General features: G+C 34.3%; 2 protein-coding genes across 2 annotated transcripts; both read left to right on the top strand.

Annotated features, from left to right (window-relative positions):
• The first annotated feature begins 3,235 nt into the window (after positions 1 to 3,235).
• On the top strand, positions 3,236 to 24,737 carry LOC109047239. The gene is made up of 6 exons (XM_042756178.1): positions 3,236 to 3,281; positions 3,454 to 3,777; positions 4,792 to 5,088; positions 23,569 to 23,697; positions 23,812 to 23,879; positions 24,316 to 24,737. Exons 1-6 carry the CDS (start codon positions 3,236 to 3,238, stop codon positions 24,364 to 24,366), a joined length of 915 nt encoding a protein of 304 aa, XP_042612112.1. The 3' UTR covers positions 24,367 to 24,737.
• Positions 13,185 to 16,832, top strand: LOC109068858. The gene is made up of 5 exons (XM_042756146.1): positions 13,185 to 13,535; positions 15,674 to 16,003; positions 16,265 to 16,561; positions 16,713 to 16,735; positions 16,782 to 16,832. The coding sequence occupies exons 1-5, from the start codon at positions 13,460 to 13,462 to the stop codon at positions 16,830 to 16,832; spliced, it is 777 nt and encodes a 258-aa protein (XP_042612080.1). The 5' UTR covers positions 13,185 to 13,459.
• Positions 24,738 to 24,784: the final 47 nt, after the last annotated feature.

Genomic DNA, 24,784 nt, shown 5'->3' with positions numbered 1-24,784 from the left:
ATGCACCTCAGCTAGTTCCTTTTCCTGTATATGACAGCAGCTGAGCAGTGATGGGAGAAACACAGCTTTTAGGAGCTCTGAATCAACTCAACCAATTGTTCTGAAGCGGCCAAAACATATATAATGACACCTTTTACAAAACAATAGCAAATGTTTTCATGAAAGTGTATCTTGAAAGTGTAATGTAATCTACTATCTTAATTCATTGCAATTAAATATTAAGGTTCTGTAAAGATAGTGTTTTATTTGTAGTGTTTGGTATGTGTGTTATTAAGCAGTATCATTCTCCTTGTATTATACATGCCTAAATATAAAGGTTTTTCTCGATTGCTTAAATACTATAACCAGGTTTTTGAACTAAACTTTCAAGACCATAACGCCATTTATTAAAAAGCAGACCCATTTCCCTAAAACTATAAACAATATTTATTTCCCTTTTTGGACACATGAATCTTGAACTGTCACTGCAAAAACTCTACACACAAATCCCTTCATTTCTCATTGCCTACACCATGTTGTCATTTAGAAAGCACTAGCATTCAATATTGTTCCACTCAAGTCAGCATAGCTTGAGCTCAATTAGCACACAGATACCCACGTGGAAACACTAAGAGTCAAAATTTATCACACACCAATCAGAACCTTCAATAGATAGATAAAAGAGCCCCATTCAGTTCATTCAGTTTTGGAACAATGGGTCCAGAGAGACGTGACTGAAAAGGTCGAGGACACTGGAGAGGGGAAGGAGTAGGATGAGCAACAGCAGTAAGGAATGGAGGAAGAGGTTTTTTGTTGTTGTTTGGAGTATTGTACTGTAAAGGATTTAAGGAATAGAACATTTGCAAATGTATACACATGTTTATCATGTGAAAAGTTCATTGAGGGGAAGAACCACAAGCAACAACTTATTGCTGGTTTTTGTTTTTGGTTTTTGTATTATTGTTTTGAATTTATCTCACCAGTGTGTAAGACTATGTTGTAGTGTTTGTGTTTTTGAGGGCTTGTGTGTGATGTCTGAGGGCAAAGTTTGGTTTTTCAGCAAAAGTGAATGGTTTTGAGTGTAGAGGTTGATTTTGATATGAAAATGGGATATTTGGAGTGTTGGGGAAGACGTTATGGATTTGTGTTTTCTGTTCTGAGAATATGAGGCACAGTTTCAAGAAATGTGTTTACAGTTTTTTACGATTGTTTAAGCACAACTTTGAAAACATGGCCCGGTTTGTCAAAACACTACACACAATTAACACAACCCTACACTAAAGTAACACAACACTTCAGATCATTTGCAAAATGGAACACTTTTGTTAAAACTATACACAACTTCATAAAAACAATATTTTGTTACCATACGAAACACATTTCATATGACTTGAATCTTTTAGAACCAGTTACACACTGCTGTTGCTAACCTAAAACACTTTTAGCAAGTCTAATTCTCAGTGATTAGAGTACTGTAAATGAAGTACACAGGGAAAATGCAACTATACGATAGTTTACCAAACACTACATGGAAAATCACAACAAAACATGTCCCAGTTGTCATGCTACTACAGTAGTGTGCATAATACTGTTAGCTCAGCAAACAACAGACAAACAATAAATACTGTATCCAGTACAGGTTACAATTACAGTAAATAACAACAACAACAAACATAAAACCAAAAAAAATCTGACAAAAACTGACAATATTGTACAGAAAATACTACAGTAAACATACTATACATTATCTCTTTGCCTAGCTGGATCTGGCCTGAGAATTTCATCAGCATCACAAGCAATATCCTCATTAGCAAGACAACGCAGGAAGAACCGTCTTGAATGTCGAATCCATCCTTGCACAGCTGTGGCGTTGACTTGGTCACAGGCGTACCTGAGCCTGGGGCTGGAGATGGTAAGCCCTTCCACCGCCATGCAGACTTGACTTGACTCCTGGCCTGAATGAGGGGAAGATCAACTGTTACCATCATTTTGTGGTCATGCTGTATTGTGTTTGCTATTGAATGTTTGATTGCGGTGTCGCGTTCTTCCTCCGTGAAACCCACAGTGAATGAAGAGCCAACAGTCAACAAAGTGATGAGCGTGGACCCTTGCATCTAAGCTTTCCATTCCTCAGAAAGCTGTCAGTGAATAAAGGAGAAAACAAATTAACTTGCATTACTGATTTAATTACGTTGTTACTCAGATTAATGCAGAAAAACTCAGATACCAATTGACAAGAGCTCACGTGGAAAAGTTTGACTTCCTGGAGAGCTTTGTATTAAAATACACAAAACTGTTTTCTGAAAAAAACAAAAACAAAACTCTGAAATCAAAAGTCAGAAGAGTACCATTATCTCTCACTTTCAAAGGAAACTGCATTTATTGGTCAGGTTGTTGTTTTTATCACTTTGACACACTAGCAGCTCTGGTTCAGCGTTTCATTGAGGTTTGCCGTTTTGTGCTTTACTTAGTTCAATAATATTTATTATATAATTTGATATTAATATTTTTTTACAGAAATGTGTTCAACATATAACTTGAAGTTGATTGTCAGTGAATCTCCTCACTTACGTACTAAAACTTGAAGTTGTGCTAAAACAGTGTCATAGACACACAATGCTGTTTAAAATTAATAAGCATTTGATTCATATGTGGATACTTTACAATGTAATTACACTTTAAATTAATTCAGTAATTTCTTATTTAGAACATTATTTCATTTCAATAAATGATTGTGTCAAAACATTTGAAAGAGATTTGTGATGTTCATGAGATGTTTTGGAGTCAGATCTTCTGTTATTGTGGTCAGTAAATGTGTGTCTGAGCTGAATGTGAATGCACTCGATGTAAGACGATGAGTGTTTGTGTTCATGTTCCTGAGAGTGTTAGACGTACAGTTTATGATGTTGTGATGGAAAATGTGTTAATGTAATTTAAGAAGAAAATAAAGAATGTATTAAACATTTACATTAAACTTCTACATTGCATTAAACTCTGTGAACTTGCACAAGTCAGAACTTGTGTTATTGAGGTCAGTAAATGTGTGTCTGAGCTGTGAGAATGTGGTTTAAAGTGCTGCGAGGATCTTCAGCTGAAGCACACAGAGTTAGATGATGTGTGTCTGTGTGTTCATGTTCATGAAAGTGTGAGATCTGGTGCAGTTTTTTTCTTACAACCACAAAGTAACCTTCTGAAAACCTGTTAGACAGAAAAATATCTTTGATAAATATCTGAAATAAGAGTTTTCAGATCCAGAATGGCATTTTCTTATCTGTGCGCTCTGTTCCTGATTGTCCTGTGTGGTGAGTAACTCTTTTAATCAGTAAATGTGGTTCGTTAAACACAAATTTCCACCAAAAGAGATAAAAAAAAAAAAGAAAAACACACATTTTACAAAGTCAGTCACTATGAAATTAAATCTAGTTAGTTTTGTTGTCTAATAATTACAGAATATTACATTTATATGATTTTCAGGAGTGTGTGGTGATTCAGATGAAGTGAAGTCAGTGTCAGTGCTGGAGGGAGATTCTGTCACTCTAAACACTGATGTTAAAGTACAGGGAGATGATCACATACTGTGGAGGTTTGGACCTCAAGAGAGTCGAATAGCTGAAATCCATAGACAGAACATTTATATAGATGCCACTTATACAATATTTGAGAAAAGACTCCAGATGGACAATCAAACTGGATCTCTGACCATCAGAAACATCAGAACTGAACACTCTGGACTTTATAAACTACAGATCGTCAGCAACAGAGGAACTTCAAACAAGAGATTCAATGTTTCTGTCTATGGTGAGAAAATTGATATTTTAGATAGATATTTACTAAAGATGTTATGTTACAAAATATGCATAAAAAGCTTTGTTTTTTTATTATAAGTATGCTTATGTATATTTAGTATGCTGATCATTTTTATGATCACCATCTTCATTTATACCATGTTTGTTTGCTTATTGGTTATGGCATTAGGTTTTTACAATAGATGGATGTATATTTTCTTGCTTTGTGCGATTAAAATATAATTTTACACATGCATATTTCTAAAGAACTGAAACAGAACAAAGAGCCTCATGTTAACTGCATTGATAAAAAAAAAAAAAAACGAGGCTCATATCTGTCTTTAATTTGTTTTTTGTTTTCTGTTTTGAAGTTAAATGTATTTTGTATGCAGATGCATTTATGCATATACTAATTCTAGCTTGTGACACATGTTAAACTTTAAATGTTGTTAGACTTACTTCACTCCTCTCCTGACTCTCTAATGTATGAGATCTCATCTGTATTCTCTTTCTATTTGCTTCAACAATTAATATTTCAGTGAACACAGAAGAAGATATTTTGAATAATGTGGATAACCAAACAGTCGCTGGTCCTCACTGACTTATACAGTATGAAAAAAAAAAATACAGTGAAAGTCAATAAGAACCAGCAACTGTTTGGTTACCAACATTATTCAAAATATCTTCTTTGTGTTCAACAGAAGAAAGAAACTCATACTGGTTTGAAACAACTTGAAAATGATGACAGTATTTTCATTTTTGTGTGAACTATCCCTTGAAGGGAATTACAGCTTTTGTGCTTTTGTATATGTATAATATTATATTCAATCTTAACTAATAGTTTTCACATTTAATGCTCAATATAAGATAGTTATTGTAGTAGAATAAGGTCATGCAGAATAAGGCATTTATATGTGCTTTATAAGTAATAAACAGCCAATGTCTACAAAGATTAATAATATCTAGACATTTCATGATCAATAATTTGTTGTCCTAAAATGTTATCTGTTTCTCTTATGTTCTCCAGCTCTTCTTCCTGTTCCTGTCATCACCAGAGACTGTTCTCATTGTTCATCATCAGAAACATCATCAAACAAGAATTGTTCACTGCTGTGTTCAGCTGTGAATGTGAGTGCTGTGACTCTCTCCTGGTACAAAGGAAGCAGTTTATTGTCCAACATCAGTGTGTCTGATCTCAGCATCAGTCTCTCTCTACCTCTGGAGGTTGAGTGTCTGGATGATTCCTACAGTTGTGTTGTGGCTTATTCATTCACTAACCGAACTACACACCTCAACATCACTGATCTCTGTCAGCCATGTTCAGGTCAGCAGCAACATTTTCAACACATTTTCTTTCTAAATGTGCAGTTCATAGCATTTGGAGGAATGTGCAGGTATATATCAGCAGTAAATACACTTTACAGACCTGAAAGGGTTAAAGTGCACTAATGTTTCCTTGTTCTTCTGTTTCAGACTCTGTTCAGTTTTGTGGTTCTACTGAAGCTGTGATCCGATTGGTCATCTCTGCTGTGGTGGGCGTGGCTACTGTTGCATTAGTGGTTTATGACATCACATCTAGAAGAGCTCAGTAAGACAAGACTTGAAGAGACACCAGGGGTCGATGTTTTCTAATCTAACCTCATATGCAGAACATCTGCCAATCAAAATGCAAGAGCAAGATAAAAGTTTAGAAATCTATGAACAAATTTAACTTATGTTCTCTAATAATACAAAGAACATTAAGAAGAAAAGTAAAGGAATTGATTGTGTAAAGCTTTTCTGTCCCTTTAAGATCTATGTAGCATTAAATGTGTTTTTATTGGTCACTTCTTCAAGGGATAGTTCCTTTTACTTGTTTGTATAGAGTGTTGCAGTGATGATGTGTTTTGGCCAATTAACCCAGAAGTAAGCATCACACTGGTTCCTCTGAGTAAGTTTGATTTACACAAAAATCCATTAAAACACATACACGCACACACAAAACAACAATTTCTCTCTAGGTTATAAGAATTTGCATAGTTAATTTCAGTTGAAGCAGATTCAACTGGTTCAAATTCCACATAAATCCAGTTTTGTTATCGGCCTGAGAAATGTGAATTAGAATTCATAATAGTCTGATTTGCATAACTGACTGATTTCATGTTCAGTTGGCTTTGTATAAATAACACAACCACAGTCCAAGCAGAGGTGAAAAAAGTAACGAATTACATTTACTCGCATTACTGTAATTGAGTAGCTTTTTTGTGTACTTCTACTTTTTAAAGTAATTTTTAAAATCTGTAATTTTACTTTTACTTAAGTATATTTTGTTTGAAGTATTGTACTTCGCTACATTTTTAAAACACATTAATTACTGAGTAAAAAAAAAATAAAAAAAAAAAATCGCTCCCTGGAAACTACTGCAGTAAATAATGGGCAGGAGGGCAAACTGGCGCTAAAATCACAAGAGAGATGCAGACGGACAAAACAGGCGTTAGTGGTGCAGACACCGCTGAAAACGAAACCCCGTTATTTTCTGAAGTTGAACTCGAAGGAAATGAAGTGAAGCCCTGGCCATATTTATGCTTTATTAAGCAGTGCAAGCTGTGCTTGCCTAGGGAGACCAAACTAGCAGCTAATAAAATCTCGATAAGACGTCAACCCTTCGCAAGCATATAGAGGTAAGCTAAATAATTGCATCGTTGCATTGGTGGTTAAAATAAAGCTTTGACATTTTAGCAAGAGCTTTTACACAAATTAGCCAAAAAGACTGGTGCGGAGTGTGCTATATACAGTATATCGTCTGCGATAATATCACAATTGTTTTAATGATGTGCGCGCGCATTTAGAGTGTGTTCTTTCACTGCGTGATTCAGTCTGTTGAAATGCATTTAGAATGATCACAAAATTAAAGATATAGGGGCAGAAAATTTACATATTTATATCATTTCATATAGTGAATCAAAATCACACAAAGAATGCCGTCTTTTTTCCTCATGCAAAAAATCATCATGATTACATATATATATATTTACAACAGGTCAGTAAACAAGTTAATTAAGAGACTTGCGTTTTAGACACCATATTGCCTGTTTTTGCTCTATTTCTACAACAAAAAATAATTCCAAACACAGCCACCATAGTTTTGCGTCTCTGAGCAGCATGACAATGTTTCGTTCCTGAATGTTTCGGTTCAATCGCAATGACTCACTTATTAACAGTGACTTCCTGACACCTACTGGCCATTTTAATTTCACATTTAAAGTATCTTTTGATTTTTTTAAATAATTAATTTCTTATCATTTCAAATGAGTATTCAACATTTTATGTCTTGTATGCATTTGTAGCTGCAGGTTAAATGCATTCTTGTCCTGCATTAAACAGTGTGTAAATACATCTAAATGCCACTTCCAATGAAGCTTCTGCATTTCCTCTGCATTGAAAAGATGAATTTGTTGATACTGATTTGCCTGGTAACAGCCCAAATGTCTTATTATTCTAAATAACTGATTCCTTTAATTAAAAACAACTGGTTTGAGATTAATAGGCCTATCCCAGGGGTGTCAAACTCAGTTCCTGGAGGGGTGCAGCCCTGCAGAGTTTAGTTCTAACCCTGCTCCAACACACCTACCATGTAGTTTTCAAATAAGCCTAAATGATTAGATTAGCTGGATCAGGTGTTTAATTAGGGTTATATCTAAACTATGCAGGATTGTGGCCCTCCAGGAACTGAGTTCGACACCCTTGGCCTGTCCCAATTTTGCCTCCCTCCCACTGTTAAAATGTAACTAAGTAAGTAAATTTTAAATGAGCTACTTTTTTACTTTTACTTGAGTAGATTTTAGACCGGTACTTTTACTTGTACTTAAGTAAAATTTCATTAATGTAATGGTACTTTTACTTGAGTAGAATATTTTTGTACTCTTTCCACCTCTGAGTCCAAGACATAGATAAATGTTTTATTTGAGCTGAAGCTTATTTGTATAGTATGAATGTAATTTGGACGTACTACATTCACCATGTTTTTACTGTCATGTGACCCACCTTTCACAAAAACCTTGAACTTGATGTTTATTTTTTGGGGGGAGGGGCGGGGATCATTTTGTATACAGCAGACGTTCTGCACTCTCAGAAAAAAAAAAGGTACAAAATCAGTCACTGGGGCAAAGTACTAATATTTGCCAGTTAGGTGCTATAATATATAACTTAAAGGGTAAATAAGGTAAAAAAAAAAAAAAAAGATGTACCTTTTAAACCGGAACTGCCTCGATGACAGCTTTTGTACCTTCATTTCAGAGAGTGTGGGAAACACCCAACACCTCAAAACACACACACAGACACACACACACACGCCCACACACAGACACACACACTTCCTGTTTAGCAGGTGGGCGCTTTATCTTAATCACCTTTTTTTGTTTTATTTTAACAAATGAAGTGAAAGTGCTCTGCAATTACTGAATGTCAAATGCCTGAAAACCCAGATGTCCTCCTTCACCTTTTACGCTGCATCCACACTATACATATATATATATATATATATATATATATATATATATATATATATATATATATATACATTAAAGTTCAGATGCAAAAGCCTCTAAATACTGTCTGAAATTTTCTTCTAAAATGAGCATTTTTATCAGGCTCCTATATTTATGTTCAGTTATTTTCACTTTAATTGCACAGAAAATGACCTAAACATTGCCATTAGAGTAAAATAACTGAACCTAAACATAGCAGCCTGATAAAAATGCTCATTTTTATTCAAATGACACTTAGAGACACTTGCATCTGAACTCTTCATATTTTACTTCATTTTTTTTTTTTTTTTTTGGATAAGCATTGGTGCAAAGTCTAGCAAATTTGCAAAAAACTACAAACAAACAAACAAACAATCAAACAGTGTTTAAAAACTAACAATGCAAAATATTTTGGAAGGTCAAAGTTCATTGGAGGCTCTCCAAACATGTTCATTGTGATTTTCCCACCATATTGAAAACATTATTAAATTTACCTTTAAATGTATATATTTTAAAATTGGTTCATATGTGTGAATGGTATAATTTGATTTTAGTGCTTTCTGAAAATGTCCCATTGTGTGATGGGATTATGGTTTCTCTCAGTTTTTCTTGGGTATTCTTGTTTCAGAGGATGTGGTTTGTAAGTGAGAGATGAAGGAAATGTGAAGTCACACAACACAGAAATCAAGTTTCCATTCTCTTAAAGGGATAGTTCACACAAAATGGACATTTCCTCACCATCATGCTCTTATAAACCTGTATAAACTTCTTTCCCCTGTGAAGATATTTTCATAAATGTCTTTGTCCATACAATGAAAGTCTAGTGGGCCACTATTATTTTGAACACAAATGACTTTCTTTATACAGACAAAAACAGAATGTAGTATAACAAATGTATTTTTTTACATTTTACAATTTTACCTATCTGTACCTTTTGAAATGCCTTTCTTTTTTAGAATGTATGGGGGGCTTACGTATATTGAGTGTGTGGGTGGATGGTTTGGTGGGTTTAGCTGAAGGCCAGCTTGTATGGTTGGTTTGTGTATTTTTTGTGTTTGGTTGGATGGTTGTATTGCAGTTCAGGATCTCCCAGCCTTCATCTGCAATTAACTAAAATATCTTCATTTGTTTAAAGCTAAGCCAGAGGCCAAATATCTGCTGGAATTAACCTGAAGAAAGTCAGAAGAAAAAAATTCTGTTTTAACACTTTAATACTAAAACTTTTTAAGTATTAACAGAAGTAGATTACACTATATCTGTCATCTGGACCATTGTCCCCCTCAGAACTTATACCTGTTTCTTCATTTACATGATTGATAGATTTCTAGACATCCAGGGTATATTTGATCAAAGTGTAGGAGATGCAGTCTGAGCCACAGGAAACAGTGGTTTGTTGTAAACTACTTTGCAAGAGTAAAAATGTAGTTGTGTGAGAAAGGTGTATGTACTTGTGTTTGCAAAACTAAAACTAAAAACTAGTGCTTGTTTCACTCTAGCACATCACATTTTCTCACAAAATAAACAAAGACATGATTCCTGTCTTCCTCTGAACCAGTTTACAACTATTTGTTAAATTTTCAGCCAGTTTCCACATTTATGAATGAGTTTTATTGTTTTATGCTTAATCCTGATTTCTACCGTTTTCATTCCATTGAAGACTGTATAATGTAAATGATTTTTGTTGTTTTCACAGTAATATTACTGTATTCTCAACATCAGTATAATGTTGTTTGTGTCTAATTCTTAATGAGGGATCAATGTTTTTGTTATAGTGAAAGTATTTATTTATTTATTTTTTTTTATTTTTTTTATTTATTTTTTTTTATTGAAGTAAAAAGATAAAATTATACCCTTGGGGTAAGATGACCCACCCAGAACTGGCACAGACTGACCCATGTGGCATTTTGTTATAATGTTCTTATTTTTAAATGTAATACTTATAGTAATTAATAAGGTTGTAATTTAATATTTCCATTAATTAGATATTAGATAGATAGATACTGTCTGTGTTGATTTTAAAATTTCAGAGAATTCTAATTCTTGGTGATTTTAATATTCACATGGACAAAAAAGACACTTCATCAATGAGAGACTTTACTCTCTTTGAGCTACACCAAGTTGTGGACTGTCCAATGCATAAGAAAGGCCACATGTTAGATCTTATGATTCAAAATGGTACATTTGTGTCTCAGTTGTCAGTATCTGATTTTGGGCTGATACTATTCAATTTGGAGTTACCTGATATACCTACTTCTACTTCCCGTATTATTCGCTACCGCAAGTGGAGATCTATCGTGCCCACTGTCTTCTCAGACTTTATTGATTCTGGTACTAGCTGTATTTTACCATCTGATGCATTGGATGACAAAGTAAATAGGCTGTACAAAATTCTTTCATCCGGCCACCTGGACACTTTTGCTCCTCTGAAGTCACGTGCTGTCTCTTTTAAACGATCTGCCCCGTGGTATAACGATGATCTGCGCGCAATGAAAACTCAGTGTCGCAAAATGGAGCACAGGTGGCGCTCTACTGGTTTAACTGTGTATCATCAGGCCTGGAAAGAAAGTTTGGGTGAATATAGGACTGAAATTGTATCGACAAGGTCTACTCACTTTTCCCAGATTATTTCAAGGAATCAAGATAACCCTAAAAAATTGTTTAATTTAATCAACAATCTTTTAAACAGAAATAATTTTTGCAATGTTTCTGCTTCTGTTCAATTATGTAACAGGTTTCTTGTGTTTTTTGGTAATAAGATTGAGGGGATAAGAGATCAGATTATCTTTCAGAATTTTCCACGTTAAATTCTCAATCCCTGTGTAATGTGGTTTTAAAAATGAAAGCTACCACCTCAAATGTTGATCCCATACCATCTAGGTTGTTTCAGTCATGCTTTTCTTCATTGTGTCCGGTTGTTTTGAGTATTATAAATGACTCTCTGTCTTCTGGTGTTGTGCCATTAGCACTTAAAATTGCCGCTGTAACCCCTGTTCCAAAAACAAATAGCTGTGACTTTGAGAATCTAACAAATTTTCGTCCCATCTCTAATCTCCCTTTTATTGCTGAAATCTTAGAACATATTGTTGCATCACAATTGCTCTCTCATCTGTCTGTAAATAACCTCTTTGAACCTCTTCAATCTGGTTTCCGTAAAATGCATAGCACTGAGACAGCATTAGTTAAAGTCACAAATGACTTATTGAAGGCTTCCGATTCTGGATGCTTATCAATATTGATTTTGCTTGATCTCAGTGCCGCTTTTGACACTATTGATCATTGTACCTTACTTTCTCACCTAAAGTCTGTCTTTGGTGTATCTGACTCTGCTCTGAGTTGGTTTAAGTCTTATCTCTCAGATCGCAAACAATTTGTTGTGCTGGGTGGCTGCAAATCTGAGGTTGGCGTGGTAAAATATGGTGTACCTCAGGGTTCAATTTTAGGTCCTTTACTTTTTAGTCTTTATATTTTTCCTCTTGGCCAACTCTTGAGGTCTCTTAGTCTTCATTTTCATTTTTATGCTGATGACACCCAGATATACATTCACTCAGAATCTGATGTGAATGTGGCTGCTTCACATCTTTCTAACTGTATCACAGATATCAAAAATTGGATGTCTGTTCATTTTCTATGTCTAAATAGTGATAAGACAGAAGTGTTGCTTATTGGTTCGCCTCACCAGTTACGCAGAGTGAAACCCGTAGCCTTGCATGTGGATGGCTCTGTTATGCAGTTCCAATCTAAATTTAAAAACCTAGGAGTAATTTTCGATTCTAATTTAACATTTGATCTTCATGTACGTAATACTGTTAAAGTTTCTTTTTTTTTCATCTCAGAAATATATCCAGATTACGGTCCATGCTGCCTTTTACTGTAGCTGAAAAATTAATCAATATTCTGTTTTTCTCTAGAATTAATGCCTTGTTAGCAGGAGCATCAACATTTATTTTGAACAAACTTCAGTGGGTACAAAACTCTGCTGCACGTATTCTGACTAGGACAAGACATAGAAATCATATAAAACCTATTTTAGAGACCTTGCATTGGCTACCTGTCAAATTTCGTGTTGATTTTAAGATTCTTATGTTGACCTACAAGGCATTAAATGGACTTGCTCCTCAATATCTTTCTGAGCTTTTAATACCCTAAATTCCGACTCGCAATCTTAGCTCGGCCGACTCTGGTCTTTTAGTAGTTCCGGTAACGCACCTAAAAACAATGGGTGATAGGGCGTTCTCTTCAGTTGCCCCAAAGTTATGGAATTCTCTGCCTTCCGAAATTAGAAATGCATCATCCTTGAAAATGTTTAAATCTTTACTTAAAACATATTATTTTAAGGAAGCATTTGGGTGATAGGTGATTTTTGTGGTTGTTTATGTGATGTATTCTATGGGTTTACTTTATGTCTTGGATATTTATTTTTAAATTGTTTTTAGGTTTGTAAAATTGTTTGTAATACTCTATTTGTATTGTGTTTATCATGGCAATTTTATCTATCCTAATTTTGCTTATGTAAAGCGCTCTGAGAATTGACTTTTAAAAGCGCTATACAAAATAAAGTTATTATTATTAGATATACTTTCATTAAAACCAATGTTAAGTGAGTTAAATCATTACATTTCGGTTGAAAATGTTGTTGTTATGACATATCTTTAATTAAAAGATGGGCAATTAAATATGTAAATATTAAATATAAATATAAATTATGGAATGAATAATTTTATCTTTCAGATTAATCTCTTTTACTGGGTTTCTTCTTTTTTTTTTATATTTTGTTATGTTATATTATATTATATTATATTATATTATATTATATTATATTATATTATATTATATTATTTGTTATGTATTAATTGAAGATATGTCATCATAACAGCAACACTTTGAACTGAAATGTAATGATTTCACTTATTTACTTTTAAACTTGTTCACTACATTCTTCCTAAAAGGGGGGCATCGTTCTCCTCACTGTGCTTTCTGCATCCAAAGAACGTCACACACATGCACAGGCAAGTTACACCTTAAACAGAATGTTAATTCAGTACGTTACAATATGTTTGTGTTCAGTTAATATTCTATTTTCTATTCGGTTGGTGAAAGACGAGATCAATGATCAACGGAAGTCTACTGCAAGTCTGCAAACGTAAGAGGGTGTTTTTTTTTTTCAAGTAGCACCTGGATGCAGTCCCACGCATGTGCGTTTTAAGTTTTGAGCTGTTAAGGGATATGTCTTACGCGTTTGTCTGTTTTTGCTTATGGCTTTTAGATGGTAAGTTATGCATTTGTTTTTTATGGCTTCAGTTCATGTAGTCGTGCATGCTCTTCACATAAAGGGGCAAACCAAGTTTAATCAGTCATATTTCTACATCGGCTGTTCTGCTATGTAGCTACTTAGGGGTAGACTGGGTACAGTTGGTACACTTTTTGCTTTTTCCTTTATCACACCAAAACCAGGGACAGAAAAGTGATTTTTCATATGACAGTTCCTTTACTTGTCTACTAAAATATAAATAATTATTAACATCCACAAGTAAGTCATATTTGCCACAATTAGCTCATAAACACAAGAGGCTTTTTTGTTCCAACTATACCCATGTCTGGTACAGTTGGAACAGTACCAGAGTACAGTTGAGTCACCCATACTTAATGCTGTAGGCTAAAGCTGCCTAACCAAGTCATTGCGAATGTACAATACTTTTAAAAAATAGAATTCAACAGTTTTTATTTCCATTCAGTATTTTATTTGATTATTTGTTTAGTTAAAAGTAGTTTATTTGTAAAATATTGTAGCTACAGTAATGGCAAACAGCAATACAATATTTAATTTCAGTTCATCATCTTATAGTACCAGTTGAAAAAAACAACAACAATAAAACAGCAATAATAAAAATGCAAACAAAAACCTAATAAACATAACACAATAACGTCGTGGAACCAAACTGCATGTTCCGCAATAGGAATATAGTGCGGGTACAATTTGGTACATCGTGTCTCAACTGTACCCCGCTGACCACCTCGAACATTTCTCTAGATTTAACGATGACCTTGCATGACACAAAGTCATGAAATATGTCAGTTTTTATAGCAAAGATAAAGGTTTACGAAAATGTAAGTGACCTTTAACAGTCATGTAAGGATGACAAGCTATTCAATGTGGAAGGGATGTGGTGAAGTGAAAAACTTACATTGGAAAAAAAACTTTCGCCGATATCTTTGGACTGGAGGAGCGCATGTACTTCAAATTTCCCACGATCGAAGAGGACGCTAATACGCATGTGCGAAGCAAATATCACAGATCAGACTTGTTGTGCACGCAAGTTATTTAAGGTGTTTTAATTGTACCCCTGTACCAACTGTACCTGGTCTAACCTACTTTAGGATATTTATGTGCAAAATGCTTATCGTGACACTGGTAACTTTAATGAACTAAACAAATATGATGTAAGTTGCCAGATGTTCAAAAAAACATGCCAAGTTCAGATAAAAGTAAGGAAAACCAAAACCACTTTTATGCAGAACATTATTCTTATCAGATTTAACTCGTTTTGCACAATGTTTTGCTGATTTCAAATTGTCAGATGCTCTCTCCCAGAATCAGAACTCAAGCTAATCGACAATAAGCGTGAAAGTTAAATTAACTGCTTGACTTGTCACGAAAGTTTATGCATGTTTTGCCGATTTTAAACAGTTTAAGCGTAGACGCGGTACTCGCGCGCTGTTTTCTGTTTCTGTGCGCTCACAGCCAAAGACTGATTAACACTTTTAATAAGGATCCTAATATATACAGCCAATATATATATATATACATATATTATTATATATAGTATGTATCCTAATATAATATATATATATATATATATAATACCTATATATATATATATATATATATATATATATATATTACACACACACACACACACACACAAACAGAAAGACTAGGAGTATACACATTTTCTTATATACTACACATAACTGACAAATCGAGAACATTCACACATTTTTCTACAAAACTATTGGATTACTATGAACATGATAAATGGGGATGCTCAATACATTTGATGTATTTTATTGATTGACGTATTTTAATGTACAGTCCTGTTCCGTGTGTACATACTACAGTATTATTGCGATTACAATAACTGGGTCATAATTAGGTATTAACCCTAAACATATCCCTAAACCTGTCTTAATCTTAGTTACCTTAAACTACTGTCTAAACTACTCTACTGTCTTAGTTACCTTAAACTACTCAGTACCATGTGCTGTAACATAAAGTGTAACCAAAAATTCTTATGTTTAAGAAATTATAATGGAATTTGTTCCTTTAAAATAAATAAATAAATAAGTACAACTCTAAAAGATATCTGGAAAATCTATGATTTGTTGTTGTTGACTGTTTTGTTCCAGGTGTGTCTGGAGTTTATTCAGATGAAACAGTGATATCAGTGATGGAGGGAGATTCTATCACTTTAAACACTGATGTTACTGAACTACAGAAAGATGATCAGATACTGTGGACATTTAGACTTAACAGTTCAGAGACTCGTATCGCTGAAATCCATAAACAGATCATCTATATATATGATAATAATGAGAGATTCAGAGACAGACTAAAGATAGATGAGCAGACAGGATCTCTGACCATCACAAACATCAACAAATTACACTCTGGACTTTATAAACTACAGATCATCAGTGGAGTGATCAAACACAAGTGCTTCAATCTTGCTGTCTATGGTGAGTAAACTGAAGAAATCATGCTGAAAGGGGTTTTTAATTAAATTTTAATCTGGTCTGCACTGATAGGCTTGTGGGAAAGTGCACTGACATATAGCGCTGTTGCAGGCGTCCTGAGTCTGAATCCCGGCTCAAGGACCTTTCCTGATCCCTCCCCTCTCTCACTCCTTCTTCATTTCCTGTCTGCTCACCACTCTCCTGTCACAATGAATGCCAAAAAAAAAAAAAATTCAAATGTCATCTTTTCTTCATGTTTCTTAGGTCTTCTGACTGTTCCAGTCATCAGTGATTTTCCTCAAAGCCCTTCAGTATCAGAAAGATCATCAGAGCAGAATTGTTCAATGCTGTGTTCAGTGTTGAATGTGAGAGATGTGACTCTCTCCTGGTACAAAGGAAACAGTTTATTGTCCAGCATCAGTGTGTCTGATCTCAGCATCAGTCTCTCTCTACCTCTGGAGCTTGAGTGTCTGAATGATTCTTACAGCTGTGTTGTGGCTTATTCATTCATCAACCGAACAACACATCTCAGCAGCACTGATCTCTGTCAGTCATGTTCAGGTCAGCAGCAACATTTTCAGCATATTTTCTTTCTAAATGTGCAGTTCATAGCATTTGGAGGAATGTGCAGGTATATATCAGCAGTAAATACACTTTACAGACCTGAAAGGGTTAAAGTGCACTAATATTTCCTTGTTCTTCTCTGTTTCAGACTCTGTTCAGTTTCTTAAGTCGGTTTGTTGAAAATCACTAATTTATTATTGCTCACTTGTTATTTCAGAAGTCCACCTCCACTGTGGTTTATGACATCACATCTAGAAGAGCTCAGTAAGACAAGACTTGAAGAGACACCAGGGGGCGATGTTTTCTAATCTAACCTCATATGCAGAACATCTGCCAATCAAAATGCAAGAGCAAGATAAAAGTTTAGAAAACTATGAACAAATTTAACTTATGTTCTCTAATAATGCAAAGAACATTAAGAAGAAAAGTAAAGGAATTGATTGTGTAAAGCTTTTCTTTCCCTTTGAGATCTATGTAGCATTAAATGTGTTTTTATTGGTCACTTCTTCAAGGGATAGTTCCTTTTACTTGTTTGTATAGAGTGTTGCAGTGATGATGTGTTTTGGCCAATTAACCCAGAAGTAGCCTAAGCATCACACTGGTTCCCCTGAGTAAGTTTGATTTACACAAAAATCCATTTCTTCAAGGGATAGACACACACACAAACAACAATTTCTCTCTAGGTTATAAGAATTTGCATAGTTAATTTCAGTTGGAGCGGATTCAACTGGTTCAAATTCCACATAAATCCAGTTTTGTTATCGGCCTGAGAAATGTGAATTAGAATTCATAATAGTCTGATTTGCATAACTGACTGATTTCATGTTCAGTTGACTTTGTATAAATAACACAACCACAGTCCAAGACATAGATAAATGTTTTATTTGAGCTGAAGCTTATTTGTATAGTATGAATGTAATTTGGATGTACTACATTCACCATGTTTTTACTCTCATGTGACCCACCTTTCACAAAAACCTTGAACTTAATGCTTATTTTTGGGGGGTGGGGTGGCGGATAATTTTGTATACAGCAGACGTTCTGCACTCTCAGAAAAAAAAAAAGGTACAAAATCAGTCACTGGGGCAAAGTACTAATATATGCCAGTTAGGTACTATAATATATAACTTAAAGGGTAAATAAGGTAAAAAAAAAAAAAAATTAGAAAAAATAAAATAAAAAAATATGTACCTTTTAAAACGGAACTGCCCCGATGACAGCTTTTGTACCTTCATTTCTGAGAGTGTGGGAAACACCCAACACCTCAAAACACACACACACACACACACACACACAGACACACCTCCTGTTTAGCAGGTGGGTGCTTTATGAAAGTGATAAAAGTGAAAGGGACGTGACATACAGCCAAGTGTTGTAACCGATACTCAGAATTCGTGCTCTGCTTTTAACCCATCCAAAGTGCACACACACACACCGTGAACACACACCCGGAGCAGTGGGCAACCATTTATGCTGCAGTGCCCAGGGAGCAGTTGGGGGTTCGGTGCCTTGCTCAAGAGCACCTCAGTCGTGGTATTGAGTGTGGAGAGAGCGCTGTACATTCACTCCCCCCACCTACAATTCCTGCCGGCCTGAGACTCGAACTCACAACCCTTGGATTGCAAGTCCGACTCTCTAACCATTAGGCCACGACTTTATCTTAATCACCTTGAAAACTGCAGCTAAATCTTTGTTTAATTGACCTCAAAGTGAGTTTTATTTTATAACAAAAGAAGTGAAAGTGCTGTGCAATTACTGAACATCAAATGCCTGAAAACCCTGATGTCCTCCTTATCAGGCCCCTATATTTATGTTCAGTTATTTTCACTTTAATTGCACAGAAAATGACCTAAACATTGCCATTAGAGTAAAATAACTGAACCTAAACATAGCAGCCTAATAAAAATGCTCATTTTAGATGAAAATTTCAAATGACACTTAAAGGCTTTTGCATCTGAACTCTTCATATTTTACTTCAATTTTTGTTTTTTGTTTTAGGATAAGCATTGGTGCAAAGTCTAGCAGATGTGCAAAAAACTACAAACAAACAAACAAACAAGCAAACAGTGTTTAAAAACTAACAATGCAAAATATTTTGGAAGGTCAAAGTTCAGTGGAGGCTGTCCAAACATGTTCATTGTGATTTTCCCACCATATTGAAAACATTATTAAATTTACCTTTAAATGTATATATTTTAAAATTGGTTCATATGTGTGAATGGTATAATTTGATTTTAGTGCTTTCTGAAAATGTCCCATTGTGTGATGGGATTATGGTTTCTCTCAGTTTTTCTTGGGTATTCTTGTTTCAGAGGATGTGGTTTGTAAGTGAGAGATGAAGGAAATGTGAAGTCACACAACACAGAAATCAAGTTTCCATTCTCTTAAAGGGATAGTTCACAAAAAATGGACATTTCCTCACCATCATGCTCTTAAAAACCTGTATAAACTTCTTTCCCCTGTGAAGATATTTTCATAAATGTCTTTGTCCATACAATGAAAGTCTAGTGGGCCACTATTATTTTGAACAGAAATTACTTTCTTTATACAGACAAAAACAGAATGTAATATCACAAATGTAATTGCGAATAAAATTTTTGATGTAATTACAAATCACTGATAAATGAATTTCCTTTAAAATTAATTATTCCAGTGCTTGTGCATTTTGCATCACACATATGTATATTTGTTTGTTTGTTTGCAGAAAGCAGAATAAACACAAGGTTCTTCATGCTCTGTAACACTCTTTCCATAGTACTGAATCTAAGTGAGATGTTCTGTTCTCATTTCGTAGGCTCTTGGCCTAAAGCTAGGGTGCACAGAAATACTTTAAAGGTACATATTGGTATCTAAAGTGTGCATACCTTAATGGTACATATTTGTACCTTTTGAAAAGCATTTTTTTTGGAATGTATGGGGGGCTTACGTATATTGAGTGTGTGGGTGGATGGTTTGGTGGGTTTAGCTGAAGGCCAGCTTGCTGCATAATTTTGTTTGTAATATAAATACCTGTAAAAACTGTATTGCAGTTCAGGATCTCCAGCCTTCATCTGCAATTAACTAAAATATCTTCATTTGTTTAAAGCTAAGCCCGAGGCCAAATATCTGCTGGAATTAACCTGAAGAAAGTCAGAAGTAAAAAAGTTTTAACACTTAACACTAAAACTTTTAAAGTATTAACAGAAGTAGATTACACTATATCTGTCATCTGGACCATTGTCCTCCTCAGAACTTATACCTGTTTCTTCATTTACATGATTGATAGATTTCTAGACATCCAGGGTATATTTGATCAAAGAGTAGGAGAGGCAGTCTGAGCCACAGGAAACAGTGGTTTGCTGTAAACTACTTTGCAAGGCTAAAAATGTAGTGGTGTATGTACTTGTGTTTGCAAAACTAAAACTAAAAACTAGTGCTCATTTCACTCTAGCACATCACATTTTCTCACAAAATAAACAAAGACATGATTCCTGTCTTCCTCTGAGCCAGTTTACAACTATTTGTTCAATTCTCAGCCAGTGTCCACATTTATGAATGAGTTTTATTGTTTTATGCTTAATCCTGATTTCTACCGTTTTCACTCCATTGAAGACTGTACAATGTAAATGATTTTTGTTGTTTTCACAGTAATATTACTGTATTCTCAACATCAGTATAATGTTGTTTGTGTCTAATTCTTAATGAGGGATCTGTGGACAAATCAATTTTTTTGTTATGGTGAAATTTATTTAAAAAGATAAAATTATACGCTTGGGTGTAAGATGACCCACCCAGAACTGGCACAGACTGACCCATGTGGCATTTTGTTATAATGTTCTTATTTTGAAATTTAAAAATAATTTAAAATAATTACTTACTTACAGTAATTAATAGGGTTGTCATTTAATAGTTCCATTGATTAGATATACTTTCATTAAAACCAATGTTAACTGAGTGAAATCATTACATTTCGGCTGAAAATGTTGTTGTTATAACATATCTCCAATTAAAAGATGGGCAATTAAATATGTAAATATTCATGTGTATGTGTATAAATTATGGAATAAATAATTGTATCTTTCAGATTAATCTCTTTTACTGGGTTTCTGCTTCCAAATATTATTATATTATATTATATTATATTATATTATATTATATTATATTATATTATATTGCCCATATTTTAATTGAAGATATGTCATCATAACAGCAACACTTTGAACTGAAATGTAATGATTTCACTGTTTTACTTTTAAACTTGTTCACTACATTCTTCCTAAAAGGGGGGCATCGTTCTCCTCACTGTGCTTTCTGCATCCAAAGAACGTCACACACATGCACAGGCAAGTTACACCTTAAATAGAATGTTAATTCAGTACGTTACAATATGTTTGTGTTCAGTTAAGATTCTATTTTCTATTCGGTTGGTGAAAGACGAGATCAATGACCAGCGGAAGTCTACTGCAAGTCTGGAAACGTTTTTTTTTTTTTTTTTTTTTAGGTAGCACCTGGATGCAGTCCCACGCATATGCGTTTTATGTTTTGAGCTGTTAAGGAATATGTCTTACACGTTTGTCTGTTTTTGCTTATGGCTTTTAGATGGTAAGTTATGCATTTGTTTTTTATGGCTTCAGTTCATGTAGTCGTGCATGCTCTTCACATAAATGGGCAAACCAAGTTTAATCAGTCATATTTCTACATCGGTCGTTCTGCTATGTATACTTACTTTAGGATATTTATGTGCAAAATGCTTACCGTGACAATAGTAACTTTAATGAACTAAACAAATATGATGTAAGTTGCCAGATGCATACATGTTCAAACAAACATGCCAAGTTCAGACTTAAGTAAGGAAAACCTAAACCACTTTTATGCAGAACATTATTCTTATCAGATTTAACTCGTTTTGCACAATGTTTTGCTGATTTCAAATTGTCAGATGTTCTCTCCCAGAATCAGAACTTAAGCTTATCGACATTAAATAGTAAGTGTGAAATAATCAGCCGTGAAAGTTAAATTAACTGCTTGACTTGTCACGAAAGTGTATCATATGCATGTTTTGCCGATTTTAAGTTTAGGCGTGACGCGGTACTCGCGCGCTGTTTTCTGTGCGCTCAAAACAAAAACTTGACTAATTAACACTTTTAATAAGGATCCTAATATATATATATATATATATATATATATATATATATATATATATATATATATATATACAACACACACACACACACACACACACACACAGAAAGAAGAGTAAGACTTTACTTTTCACACACACACACACACAAACAGAAAGACTAGGAGTATACACATTTTCTTATATACTACACATAACTGACAAATCGAGAACATTAACATGATAAATGGGGATGCTCAATACATTTTATGTATTTTATTGATTGACGTATTTTAATGTACAGTCCTGTTCTGTGTGTACATACTACATTATTATTGCGATTTCAATAACTGGGTCATAATTAGGTACTAATCCTGAACATATCCCTAAACCTATCTTAATCTTAGTTACCTTAAACTACTCAGTACGTTCTTGAATAAGTACACTGTAAGAACATGTGCTGTAAAATAAAGTGTAACCAAAAATTCTTATGTTTAAGAAATTATAATGAAATTTTTCCCTTTATAATAATAATAATAATAAAATAATAATAATAATAAAAAAAACTCTGAAAGATATCTAAGATGAAAATCTGTGATTTGTTGTTGTTGACTGTTTTGTTCCAGGTGTGTCTGGAGTTTATTCAGATGAAACCATGTTGAAATCAGTGATGGAGGGAGATTCTGTCACTTTATACACTAATGTTACTGAACTACAGAGAGATGATCATATACTGTGGACATTTAGACTTGACAGCTCAGAGACTCGTATCGCTGAAATCTATAAACACATCATTTCTATGTATGATAGTGGGGAGAATGAGAGATTCAGAGACAAACTAAAGATAGATGAGCAGACAGGATCTCTGACCATCACAAACATCAACAAATTACACTCTGGACTTTATAAACTACAGATCATCAATGGAGGAGTCAAACACAAGAGCTTCAGTCTTGCTGTCTATGGTGAGTAAACTAAAGAAATCATACCGAAAGGGATTTTTAATTAAAATTTTAATCTGGTCTGCACTGATAGGCTTGTGGGAAAGTGCGCTGACATATAGTATAGAGCCGTTGTGCTACAGGCGTCCCGAGTCTGAATCCCGGCTCGAGGACCTTTCCTGATCCCTCCCCTCTCTCACTCCTGCTTCATTTTATGTCTGATCTCCACTCTCCTCTCACAATAAAGGGAAATGATTTTTTTTATTTATTTATTTAATTTTTGTTTTCTTTTCTGTTTTTTCTGTTCATGTGTTATTTTCTGCAAAACCCATCAGTATCAGAAAGATCATCAGAGCAGAATTGTTCACTGCTGTGTTCAGCTGTGAATGTGAGAGAAGTGCCTCTCTCCTGGTACAAAGGAAACAGTTTATTGTCCAGCATCAGTGTGTCTGATCTCAGCATCAGTCTCTCTCTTCCTCTGGAGCTTGAGTGTCTGGATGATTCTTACAGCTGTGTTGTGGCTTATTCATTCATCAACCGAACTACACACCTCAACATCACTGATCTCTGTCAGACATGTCCAGGTACGTCAGTAGTTTTTAGTGTTGTGCTGCTTTGTCTCTAAATGATTTATAATTTGAGCTCACATTGTCACATATTTGTGCCTGTGATGTATCTTAGCACATGAACTACATTACTGTTATAATCTTTATTATGATCTATAAATTATAATTTGAGCTCACATTGAAATAATAATTAAACTTTATTATGATCTATAAATTATAAATTTAAAACAGGATTTTTTTTATCCAATTAAGTAAATAATTGACAGACTAATTGATTATCAAAATAACTTAAAGTTTCATCTTTTATAATATTAACTCAGATCTGCTGTTATATTATCTTGATTGAAGTCTGTTAAGAATTGTTTACAGAAATGAGGGATTTTGCTTTATTCATTGCAGATGGTCAGTCTGAGTCTGTCAAACATCTAATGATTGCTGTTATAACTCTGCTGCTGCTGCTGCTAGTGATCTCAGCTTCAGCTGTGATGATGTTCAATCGCAGGAGACGCAAACAATCAGCACAAGAAAGTAAGTTATCTACAACTGAGAGAAAAAAAAAGCAGTTTTAGTATTCATATGTCCCAACAATTTATATTTATTTATTTATTTATTATATTTTGTAAATATATCATTACAAAACAGCTCGGACTACTGTGGAAGAAGTGGATTATACTGATGCAATAATTACTACAAACAGAGCTCAAGATTCGGTAAGATGTGTTTGTTGTTCTCTGCACTTTTATACGTAAGATGCTGCAGCATGAATAATTTAAAAATTGTGCTTTTTCTTGCTTTTTTCTTTTGTGGCCGGTGTAACCAGCCCTAAAAAACACTGTACAGTGGATTTTTTCTTGTTTAATGGTCTCAAGATCTCGAATGATCACCCTCGTGATCTCTTGATAGTTTTAAGTGCATTGACTATGAATTTTGGCTTCAGTTCAGTTCTTCTGTGTCTCTGTGCATGTACTTACATGATCTTGAAGCATTTCATTCCCTTTTTTTGTGGGATTTGAACTTTTCACAGCATTCCTTTTCTCCATGTATAAATGGTATTTGTTTTTTTGTTTTTTGTTTTTAAACCGTTATGCTGTAAGCAAATTGTGTTATTTTACTGTCTTTTCCTGATGCGTGTGTGTTTTCTTACAGGAGACTAATGGACAGAATCAGACAGAGTATTCAGAGGTGTCTTTCAGATGATTATCATTCAGACTGTATTATTATACAGCTGATCTTATTACAGGCCAGAGCATGTTGGAGCATTTGTCCGTATGTATCAAAGCTTCAAGTCTCAAAGTTGAACTGCAAATCTACTGGTTGTGGCATAGTTTACTACAAATAATACAAGTACTTGATGAAGAGAATTTAATCTTTAACAAGAAAGAAAGACCAGAATTCCAGAGTATTCACAACAGGCAAACTTTCACTTTAACTAATGAGACGCTCCGTTAATTTCTGATATCAATCTTGTCTGCAGCTGCACAGCTTCATACCTTACACACTATAATCATGTCTAGACTTGAGTTTAGCTGGTTTGTGTAGTATTATTTTCACACCCATCCACATGATTAGAGTTTAGTTGGTTTGTGTAGTGTTTTTTTCTTAACTATCCTATTGA

This window comes from Cyprinus carpio, unplaced genomic scaffold (genome assembly GCF_018340385.1).
Source record: "Cyprinus carpio isolate SPL01 unplaced genomic scaffold, ASM1834038v1 S000006809, whole genome shotgun sequence".
NCBI classification, from domain to species: Eukaryota; Metazoa; Chordata; class Actinopteri; order Cypriniformes; family Cyprinidae; genus Cyprinus; species Cyprinus carpio.
The sequence above is the reverse complement of the archived record's forward strand: the minus strand, read 5'-3'. Positions and strand labels throughout refer to the sequence as shown.